Raw genomic sequence first — 11,563 nt, forward strand, 5'->3', positions numbered from 1 at the left:
CAGCCTTTCCTCCTATGACTGTTGTTTACTCTGAATGGTAGATCCTTCCTGCCAAGTCTTTACCTCACTCTGAAATATACACACACACACACACACACACACACACACACACACACACACACACACACACACACACACACACACACACACATTTTTGTTCAGCTAACCTTATGGGGACATACAATTCAGTCCCATTCAATATTCTATTTTCCCTAACACCTAACCTTAAACCTAACCCTAACCCGTACCCTAACCTTAACCCAAAAACCTAACCTTAACCCTAGCTCCTAACGCTAACCATAAAACTAACCCTAGCTCCGATCCCTAACACTAAACCTAATTCTAACCCTAATACTAATTCTTACCTTAACACTAAACCCCTTAGAAATAACTTTTTACCTTGTGGGGTCCAAGAAAATGTACCCAGTTGGTCAAATTTTAGTTGCTTGTACAAGTATAGCTACACACACGCACACACGCACACACACACACACACACACACACACACACACACACACACACACACACACACACACACACACACACACACACACACTACCTTTTACCACAGCTCCCTCTATTTCACAATCAGTAAAACTAAACATACAGGTGAAAAAGACTGTACTTCCACATCCAGCTGACATGTTGAGATTTGAGCTATTTTATTATTGGGGAACATTAAAGCGTCATATATTGAATTAAAAAATAATGCTAAAAACACATTTTACTGAACAGAGTAAAACACTTTTATTATATAACCTGTTTTGTATGAATCATCAAACTGTAAACACAATATTTCCAGGCAAACAGAGGTCAATCATTTACAGTACAAGAGTTACACGTCCCATGGAAAGGTTATGAATTTCAAAATATCCCAGATTGGCTGTCAGTAAATAGATGACATATTGCAACAACAAAAACAGATATGATATCAAAGTCCAAACTTTATCTGAGTATTTTTTTTATAAAGGTTCACTCTATGGTGAGAAGATTTGCTATAACATTTTATATGACCATGAAGTCTCCCCCCTCTCCTACTCTCAAACATCACAATGTCACTGCTGTCAATGCTCTTTGTATTCTGTAGTTTACTGCTACTGTGCCACCTTGTTGACCTGATTGTTTGGTTGCCCCAGCAACACTGCACGGTCTATTTTTGTTGTTTGCGTATCTTATAAAATATATGTATATATTGTCCTAGTCTTACTGTACATATCGTGCATTGTTGAAACGTCTGTTGAACGGATTGGACTCTGATGCATAACCAATTTCCCCTTTCTCTTCCTCCCTCTATGGTTTTTAGACAACAGTTCAAATGCAATACCAGATGTGCGCCGTCCTACCTCTTCTTCTGACAACAGTACAAAACCTAAAACTTTTATTTGACATATTTCACATAACATTTGGAAACACACACATATGGAGTGATTCAAACCATTCAAAATAAGAATAGCACACTAAAAAAGATCCCCCCAAATTATATAAACATTTAGTTCAGCTTTAGGCAGTGGTGGAAAAAGTACCCAATTGTCATACTTGAGTAAAAGTAAAGATAGCTTAATAGAAAATGACTCAAGTAAAAGTGAATGTCACCCAGTAAAATACTACTTGAGTAAAAGTCTAAAAGTATTTGGTTTAAAATATTCAAGTAAATGTCATTTCAAAAATATACTTAAGTATCAAAAGTAAAAGTAAAAGCATAAAGAATTTCAAATTCCTTATATTAAGCAAACCAGATGGCACAATTGTTCGTGTTTTCTAAATTTACGGATAGCCAGGGGCATATCCAACACTCAGATGTCATTCAGAAACAAAGCATTTTTGTTAAGTGAGTCGCCAGATCAGAAGCAGTAGAGATGGCCAGGGATGTTCTCTTGATAAGTGCCTGAATCGGACCATTTCTGTCCTGCTAAGCATTCAAAATGAGTACTTTTGGGTGTCAGGGAAAATGTATGGAGTAAAAAGTACATCATTTTCTTTAGGAATGTAGTGAAGTAAAAGTAAAAGTTCTCAAAAATATAAATAGTAAAGTACAGATACCCCAAAAAACTTATTAAGTAGTACTTTATAGTATTGCTTATTTAATTACACCGCTGGCTTTAGGTCAAGTTGATTGTGTTCCAGCAAGCCGTGACTTTTTTTAAATCACATTATCTATTATCTAATAACCTGTATTGACAAGATACAGTATATTGCAAATCTACAATAGCTCTAGTTAATAAGAGCATTGTGGTCTATAGTAGTGCTCAGTTATGATGAGTATTTTGTATTTTATTAGGATCCCCATAGCTCTGGCTGAAGCAGCTACTCTTCCTGAAGTCCAGACAAAACATGACATAATACAGAACATCAATAGACAAGAACAGCTCATGGACAGAACACTTATAATAAACAATAGAGCCCCTGACAACTGAGCCCCTGACAACTGAGTCCCTGACAACTGAGCCCCTGACAACTGAGCCCCTGACAACTGAGCCCCTGACAACTGAGTCCCTGACAACTGAGTCCCTGACAACTGAGTCCCTGACAACTGAGTCCCTGACAACTGAAAGTAAACCAGACAGTATAAAACAACAAACTATTTTTGTTTTGATTAGTGTATAAGGTTGTTTTTTTTCGGTCCCAGAGGAATAAGAGTAAACTTGATTCAGAGTTCTGGTCACCTCAAACCGCCCTAAGCTCAAGACATCTCCCTTTCCATGAATGAACCAAGGAGTTAAATATTTTACCCATTCTCCTGATATATTTAAACAAACAGTTGAAACAATCCCTTATATTCTAACATAAGAATCCCACAAATACACCGCGCCCCCGCCGCACCTTTCTCACACGTAGTCTCTCCTGTTGTAGGAGCTGGGGGCCGCAGACCGTGGAGTTGCGGAATACACCATTCGGCTCTGGGGGGGGATTGAGTACCTCGTAATGGGTTTGTCCTCCTGGGGAGGGCAGCTGCAGCAGAGGATAGCCCCCCCCACCAGCAGCAGGGCGGCTGCTGCCCAGCCCAGGTACAGCCCCGCCCCGATCTCCATCTTCTGTGCTGAGGGGATGATGGGGTTGTAGAACTCCTGGATGATGGTGTGAGCTGACCAGGACACAGGCACCATCTGGGTCAGCGAAGCCAGGATAAAGGCCACTCCGGCAGACACCATCACCTTGGCCTTCACCCCCTCCTCCTCGATGCAGTTGGTGCACTTAGCCCCAATGGTAGCCACGAGGAGAGCTACGACCCCCAGGAGGATGGTGACCACGGTGAGAGCCCTGGCGGCCTGCAGGTCCTGGGGCAAGGCCAGCATGGAGTCGTAGACCTTACACTGCATCTGTCCCGTGCTCTGGAACACACAGCTCATCCATAACCCTTCCCAGTAGACCTGGGCTGTGACGATGTTGGCTCCGATGAAAGCTGTGACCCTCCACATGGGCAGAGCACAGCTCACTATGCTCAGTATCCAGCCCAGCACTGACAGGATCACCCCCACCAGCTCCAGAGCAAACGACGCCATCGCACCACACTACTGGCTGAGTCCCACTGAGGATTAGGGTGGCACTCCTCTTTCTCTCACTTGCCTTTGTTTTCAGTCACTCACTCCACAGACGTCTTGATCGCTTTCCTTACTCTTCTCTCAGACCCTCACTTCTCAGCTGTGACTCTTTCACTCCTTTCTCAGTCTCTTTATTTTGCTCTTGTCTTTCACAATCTCAGACTCTCACTCCCTCCCTCATTATTTCCCTCTTTTTCTTGGTCTTAAGTATCTCCAACTTCTTCCTTTTATATCTCCCTCACACGTCTTGGTTGTAACTATTTCTCACATTCTTTGACCCCTCACACCCTCTCCTCTTCTCTCCTGTATTCAGTCCTTTTCTCTAATTTTCTCCTTCTCTCCTTATCTTCTTCTCTTCTTCTCTCCTTCAGTCCTGTAGCAGATCACCTCTCCCTTGTCTACGTATCCAGGAATCGAAGCTTCTCACAGTGCGTTCTCTCTGTGTGTGTATCTCTGTGTGCTTTCTCTCAGGTACAGGTATCCCGTTTTCTCTGCCGTTGAGATGTTGTTCACTCTTATCTTTATACATTTTATTGCAGCATGGTCAGACCCACTGAAGCCATGACATCATACACCAGGGCCAGCCAATCAGGTGTGGCCTGGACACCGGCCATGTTTACAGCGAGGGTGTGTGTGTGTGTGTGTGTGTGTGTGTGTGCTCATAAAAGGGAGTAGTATTTATGGGTTAGCCTTTAGCCCATAGTAGCACTGTCCTCTGTGGTTTTTATTGTGTTAATGGGTAAAAAGAAGCAGAGGCAGGGCTTGTTATGTGGTTGATAGGTAACCTGATGGAAGGGAGGCAGGGCTTGTTATATGGTTGACATGTAACCTGATGGAAGGGAGGCAGGGCTTGTTATGTGGTTGACATGTAACCTGATGGAAGGGTGGCAGGGCTTGTTATGTGGTTGATAGGTAACCTGATGGAAGGGAGGCAGGGCTTGTTATGTGGTTGACATGTAACCTGATGGAAGGGAGGCAGGGCTTGTTATGTGGTTGACATGTAACCTGATGGAAGGGTGGCAGGGCTAGTTATGTGGTTGATAGGTAACCTGATGGAAGAGAGGCAGGGCTTGTTATATGGTTGATAGGTAACCTGCTGGAAGGGAGGCAGGGCTTGTTATGTGGTTGATAGGTAACCTGATGGAAGGGAGGCAGGGCTTGTTATGTGGTTGATAGGTAACCTGATGGAAGGGAGGCAGGGCTTGTTATGTGGTTGATAGGTAACCTGATGGAAGGGAGGCAGGGCTTGTTATATGGTTGACATGTAACCTGATGGAAGGGAGGCAGGGCTTGTTATGTGGTTGACATGTAACCTGATGGAAGGGAGGCAGGGCTTGTTATATGGTTGATAGGTAACCTGATGGAAGGGAGGCAGGGCTTGTTATATGGTTGACATGTAACCTGATGGAAGGGAGGCAGGGCTTGTTATGTGGTTGACATGTAACCTGATGGAAGGGAGGCAGGGCTTGTTATGTGGTTGATAGGTAACCTGATGGAAGGGAGGCAGGGCTTGTTATGTGGTTGATAGGTAACCTGATGGAAGGGAGGCAGGGCTTGTTATGTGGTTGACATGTAACCTGATGGAAGGGAGGCAGGGCTTGTTATATGGTTGATAGGTAACCTGATGGAAGGGAGGCAGGGCTTGTTATGTCGTTGACATGTAACCTGATGGAAGGGAGGCAGGGCTTGTTATATGGTTGACATGTAACCTGATGGAAGGGAGGCAGGGCTTGTTATATGGTTGACATGTAACCTGATGGAAGGGAGGTAGGGCTTGTTATGTGGTTGATAGGTAACCTGATGGAAAGGAGGCAGGGCTTGTTATATGGTTGATAGGTAACCTGCTGGAAGGGAGGCAGGGCTTGTTATGTGGTTGATAGGTAACCTGATGGAAAGGAGGCAGGGCTTGTTATGTGGTTGATAGGTAACCTGATGGAAAGGAGGCAGGGCTTGTTATGTGGTTGATAGGTAACCTGATGGAAGGGAGGCAGGGCTTGTTATGTGGTTGATAGGTAACCTGATGGAAGGGAGGCAGGGCTTGTTATGTGGTTGATAGGTAACCTGATGGAAGGGAGGCAGGGCTTGTTATGTGGTTGATAGGTAACCTGATGGAAGGGAGGCAGGGCTTGTTATGTGGTTGATAGGTAACCTGATGGAAGGGAGGAGGGTCTTGTTATGTGGTTGATAGGTAACCTGATGGAAAGGAGGCAGGGCTTGTTATGTGGTTGATAGGTAACCTGATGGAAGGGAGGCAGGGCTTGTTATGTGGTTGATAGGTAACCTGATGGAAGGGAGGCAGGGCTTGTTATGTGGTTGATAGGTAACCTGATGGAAGGGAGGCAGGGCTTGTTATGTGGTTGACATGTAACCTGATGGAAGGGAGGCAGGGCTTGTTATGTGGTTGACATGTAACCTGATGGAAGGGAGGCGGGGCTTGTTATGTGGTTGATAGGTAACCTGATGGAAGGGAGGCAGGGCTTGTTATCTGGTTGACATGTAACCTGATGGAAGGGAGGCAGGGCTTGTTATGTGGTTGATAGGTAACCTGATGGAAGGGAGGCAGGGCTTGTTATCTGGTTGACATGTAACCTGATGGAAGGGAGGCAGGGCTTGTTATGTGGTTGACATGTAACCTGATGGAAGGGAGGAGGGTCTTGTTATGTGGTTGATAGGTAACCTGATGGAAGGGAGGCAGGGCTTGTTATCTGGTTGACGTAACCTGCTGGAAGGGAGGCAGGGCTTGTTATGTGGTTGACAGGTAACCTGATGGAAAGGAGGCAGGGCTTGTTATGTGGTTGATAGGTAACCTGATGGAAGGGAGGCAGGGCTTGTTATATGGTTGATAGGTAACCTGATGGAAGGGAGGAGGGTCTTGTTATGTGGTTGATAGGTAACCTGATGGAAGGGAGGCAGGGCTTGTTATGTGGTTGATAGGTAACCTGATGGAAGGGAGGCAGGGCTTGTTATCTGGTTGACATGTAACCTGCTGGAAGGGAGGCAGGGCTTGTTATGTGGTTGATAGGTAACCTGATGGAAGGGAGGCAGGGCTTGTTATCTGGTTGACATGTAACCTGCTGGAAGGGAGGCAGGGCTTGTTATGTGGTTGACAGGTAACCTGATGGAAAGGAGGCAGGGCTTGTTATGTGGTTGATAGGTAACCTGATGGAAAGGAGGCAGGGCTTGTTATATGGTTGATAGGTAACCTGATGGAAGGGAGGCAGGGCTTGTTATGTGGTTGATAGGTAACCTGATGGAAGGGAGGCAGGGCTTGTTATGTGGTTGACATGTAACCTGATGGAAGGGAGGCGGGGCTTGTTATGTGGTTGATAGGTAACCTGATGGAAGGGAGGCAGGGCTTGTTATCTGGTTGACATGTAACCTGCTGGAAGGGAGGCAGGGCTTGTTATGTGGTTGACAGGTAACCTGATGGAAAGGAGGCAGGGCTTGTTATGTGGTTGATAGGTAACCTAATGGAAGGGAGGCAGGGCTTGTTATGTGGTTGATAGGTAACCTGATGGAAGGGAGGCAGGGCTTGTTATGTGGTTGATAGGTAACCTGATGGAAAGGAGGCAGGGCTTGTTATGTGGTTGATAGGTAACCTGATGGAAAGGAGGCAGGGCTTGTTATGTGGTTGATAGGTAACCTGATGGAAGGGAGGCAGGGCTTGTTATGTGGTTGATAGGTAACCTGATGGAAGGGAGGCAGGGCTTATTATGTGGTTGACATGTAACCTGATGGAAGGGAGGCGGGGCTTGTTATGTGGTTGATGGGTAACTTGATGGAATGGAGGCATGTGGTTGCAATGTGGTTGACCTGATGGGAGGCAGGGACGTTGAAACAAAGCTGGCTTCTGATAGCGTGTGCTTGTGTGTCTATGTCTACTGTGGCCTATTTGTGTAAAAATAGGCTGCATGCTGACAATTCAATAAATAGTTTCTCAATCCATTCTTGGAGGCCTCGAGGTTGTGCACACTTTCGTTCCAGCCCTGGACTAACATACACACCTGATTCAACTGACAGATCTCCCTCCATGCCTTTGTTGAGTTGAATCAGGTGTGTTAGCAACAAGCTCTCACAGTCTCACTGCAGAATTAGATGTTCATCCACTATCTCCAAACGTCATATTTCGAAGTTGCTCCAAATGTCAAATTTTGAAGTTAAGAGTTAAGTTTAGTCACTCATTCAGAATGGTTAAAGGTTAAAGGGTTAAGGTTTGGGATATGGTTAAAAACAGTGTCCATGACTGGGATTAAACATGCAGCCTTCTGATCCAGAGTTATGGGATTACCCTCATCTACCACCCCCGTGCACAACGCCCTAGGAAAACCCAAACCTACTTGATGGTTATAGCGCTCACTGTTGCCACTAGTGGCCAGTTTTCAATCAATCAAATCTATTTATAAAGCCCTTTTTACATCAGCAGATGTCACAAAGTGCTATACAGAAACCCAGCCTAAAACCCCAAACAGCAAGCAATGCAGATGTAGAAGCAACCTTCTGATCCAGTCTTGGGATTTGAAGGCCTTTCCCCACGTCTCCAGGTGGTGAGGGTAGGTAACATCACATCCGCCACACTGTTCCACAACACAGGGGCCCCTCAGTGGTACGTGCTCAGTCCCCTCCTGTACTTCCTGTTCACCCATGACTGCACGACCATGCACGACTCCAACACCATCATTAAGTTTGCCGATTGTGGACTACAGGAAAAGGAGGACCGAGCACGCCCCCATTCTCATCGTCGGGGTTGTAGTGGAGCAGGTTCAGAGCTTCAAGTTCCTTGGTGTCCACATCACCAAAAAACTAACATGGTCCAAGGACACCAAGACAGTCTTGAAGTGGGCACGACAAAACCTATTCCCCCTCAGGAGACTGAAAATATTTGTCATGGGTCCTCAGATCATCAAAAGGTTCTACAGCTGCACCATCGAGAGCATCCTGACTGGATGCATCACTGCCTGGTATGGCAACTGCTCGGTATGGCAACTGCTGGTATGGCAACTGCAAGGCACTACAGAGGGTAGTGCGTACAGCCCAGTACATCACCGGGGCCAAGCTTCCTGCCATCCAGGACCTCTATACCAGGCGGTGTCAGAGGAAGGCCCTAAAAAAAAGACTCCAGCCACCATAGTCATAGACTGTACTCTCTGCTACCGCACGGCAAGTGGTAGGGGAGCGCCAAGTCTAGGTGCAAGAGGCTTCTAAACAGCTTCTTCTCCCAAGCCATACGACTCCTGAACATCTAATCAAATGGCTATTAGTGAACTGATTTTGAACAGTGCCCTATGGGAATAAGGTGTGATTTGGGACACAACCGTAATGCTGGCCAAATGATAGTGCATGCAGCCACACCCACATTAATCTGTGCATGCAGGGCAAGCAATGTTTACAGGCCGAGAAATGAAACTTCTTATTTTATTACAGTCCATAAAAATAAGCTTTCGCAACTTCTAAATATAAATAAAAAGGAGTGAACCGGTTACGGCTGTTGTAGAGAGGGGACCAAAGTGCAGCGTGGTACGTGTTCATTATTAATTTAATAAACAATGAAACACTAGAACAAAAGAAACAAAACGAAAGCCAACAGTTCTGACAGGTAACGAATAAAAAACAGAAAACAACTACCCACAAAACACAGGTGGGAAAATGCTGCCTAAGTATGGTTCCCAATCAGAGACAACGATAGATAGCTGCCTCTGATTGGAAACCATACCTGGCCAAAACATAGAAATATAAATACATAGAATGCCCACCCCATATCACACCCCGACCTAACTAAACAGAGAAAAACGTCTCTCTCAGGTCAGGGCGTGACAGAACCAAATCATATTTTACTAGGTCATAATGCATGTGTTTATGACGAATGGGTAACACAAAATGTGTCACAAGTTTTATGATTTTTCTGGTTATGAATGAGGGATATGGGTCACATGAACAGGCTACATGTTTGACGACAATAATAATATTTACAGTAATATTGTGTCATCGCATGTTTGACATAATCTCACACTTAACCTACAGTAGCTTTAGCCTAAGTACCAGTCTGTATGTGCTTTAATTATACCAACTCTTTGTCACTCATTGTCAGGCCAAATGTTTGGCTTGACGCACAAACAGATGTGGGACCAGCCTTCATAACTCTCTGTCTGCCTATCCTATAGGACCATGAGGCAGATGTGTGACCAGCCTACGTAACTCTCTGTCTGCCTGTCCTATAGGACCACGAGGCAGACGTGGGACCAGCCTACATAATTATCTGTCTGCCTATCCTATAGGACCATGAGGCAGACGTGGGACCAGCCTACATAATTCTCTGTCTGCCTGTCCTATAGGACCATGAGGCAGACGTGGGACCAGCCTTCATAACTCTCTGTCTGCCTGTCCTATAGGACCAGGAGGCAGACGTGGGACCAGCCTTCATAACTCTCTGTCTGCCTGTCCTATAAGACCATGAGGCAGCTGTAAAGAGGCCAAATACCCCAAAATTGTTACATCTGCTCCTGCCACGCCCTCTACTTCTCATCCTGTGTCTCCCTAACCTGCCACCACTCCCCCAGTGCTCTCTCCCTCTTCCTCTCTGTGTGTGTGTGTGTGTGTATGATTGTGTGGACGGAGACAGGTGTGCTGGAGGCACAGCAGATCCCCACCAGCTGCTACCTGATCCATATTCAAGAGCTCTACAAATACTCAGCCCTGCCACTTCATTGGACTAGTAACCGAAAGGTTGCAAGATCGAATCCCTGAGCTGACAGGGTAAAAAAATCAGTTGTTCTGCCCCTGAACAAGGCAGTTAACCCCTTGTTCCTAGGCCGTCATTGAAAATAAGAATTTGTTTTTAACTGGCTGCCTAGTTAAATAAAGGTAAAATAAAAAAAACACAAAAAACTTCCACGCTGCCAGATTGTAACTTCTGCTCAGTCAGTCCATGTTTTTAGCCGTTTGTTCCTGTTGTGCCTGTTTTCCCTTGCCTGACGCTGTTTTCCTCTCCGCTACAGTTCTGCCCGCTCTGACTTTGGCCCCGGTCTCCAGTCCCACGTCTCGTCAGTCCTGCTACTCTGTCCTGGACTCCCCACTCCACTGCTTCTTTGGATTCCTCTCCGGACCTGCTTACCCTGTCCCAACTCCCCTTGCTCCAGCCTCCACTCCAGGCTTCCTGAAACCCGCCCGAGCTTCCCCTGGCCTGCACCCTATCTTCCCCCTGTGTTTCAAATAATACCTTGGTTACCTCATCCCAGTCTCCTCGTCTGAGTCTGCTCCTGGGTTCACCTGTTCCGCTCTGCGTGACAAAAATGTCTGTTTGTAGAAAGTGACGAGGACATCAGTGACTTAGTTAACATTTTAGATTATCTCATTGGTCGACTTCCGTTCCTCCTGCAGGGAGTTTTCTGTTACCGTTTGTTTTGCATTGCCCGCGGGTGGGTGGAGAATTAACTTTGGGACTAATGTCAAACTCTGCTCACCCGCAGCACTGGGCAATGCAAACGAACAGCCACAGAAATCTCCCTGCAGGAGGAACGGAAGTCGACCAATGAGATAATCAAAACGAATGAGCTGACTGAAACTACATGAGACAGATGAACATACAACAGTATCGACTGGAAAAGGGGAAACCAGACTGATATCTTGCATCCTAAATGGAACACTATTCCCTATGTAGTGCACTTCTTTTGACCAGGCACTACATAGGGAATAGGGTGCCATTTGGGACACAAACACAGACTGGTTGGCTCTCTGTGTTTCTTTATTTGTTTAGTTTCATATGAACTCAGACGAGAAAAATATTAGGAGTTACCCAGAAAACAACAATACAGTGGGGGAAAAAAGTATTTGATCCCCTGCTGATTTTGTACATTTGCCCACTGACAAAGAAAGGATCAGTCTATCATTTTAATGGTAGGTTTATTTGAACGGTGAGAGACAGAATAACAATAAAAATATCCAGAAAAACGCTTGTCAGAAATGTTATAAATGGATTTGCATTTTAATGAGGGAAATAAGTATTTGACCCCCTCTCAATCAGAAAGATT

General features: G+C 45.5%; 1 protein-coding gene across 1 annotated transcript; it reads right to left on the reverse strand.

Moving 5' to 3' along the window:
* Window positions 1-638: 638 nt before the first annotated feature.
* LOC145859270 (claudin-4-like) lies at window positions 639-4,057 on the reverse strand. The gene has a single exon (XM_082958289.1). The coding sequence runs from the start codon at window positions 3,498-3,500 to the stop codon at window positions 2,826-2,828; it is 675 nt and encodes a 224-aa protein (XP_082814415.1). The 5' UTR covers window positions 3,501-4,057; the 3' UTR covers window positions 639-2,825.
* Between the last annotated feature and the right edge of the window lie 7,506 nt (window positions 4,058-11,563).

This window comes from Salmo salar, chromosome 11 (assembly GCF_965601325.2).
Source record: "Salmo salar chromosome 11, fSalSal1, whole genome shotgun sequence".
NCBI classification, from domain to species: domain Eukaryota; kingdom Metazoa; phylum Chordata; class Actinopteri; order Salmoniformes; family Salmonidae; genus Salmo; species Salmo salar.

Excerpts from the sequence above, each read along its gene's own strand:
- LOC145859270 (XM_082958289.1), bottom strand. The coding sequence starts at position 3,500 with ATGGCGTCGTTTGCTCTGGAGCTGGTGGGGGTGATCCTGTCAGTGCTG.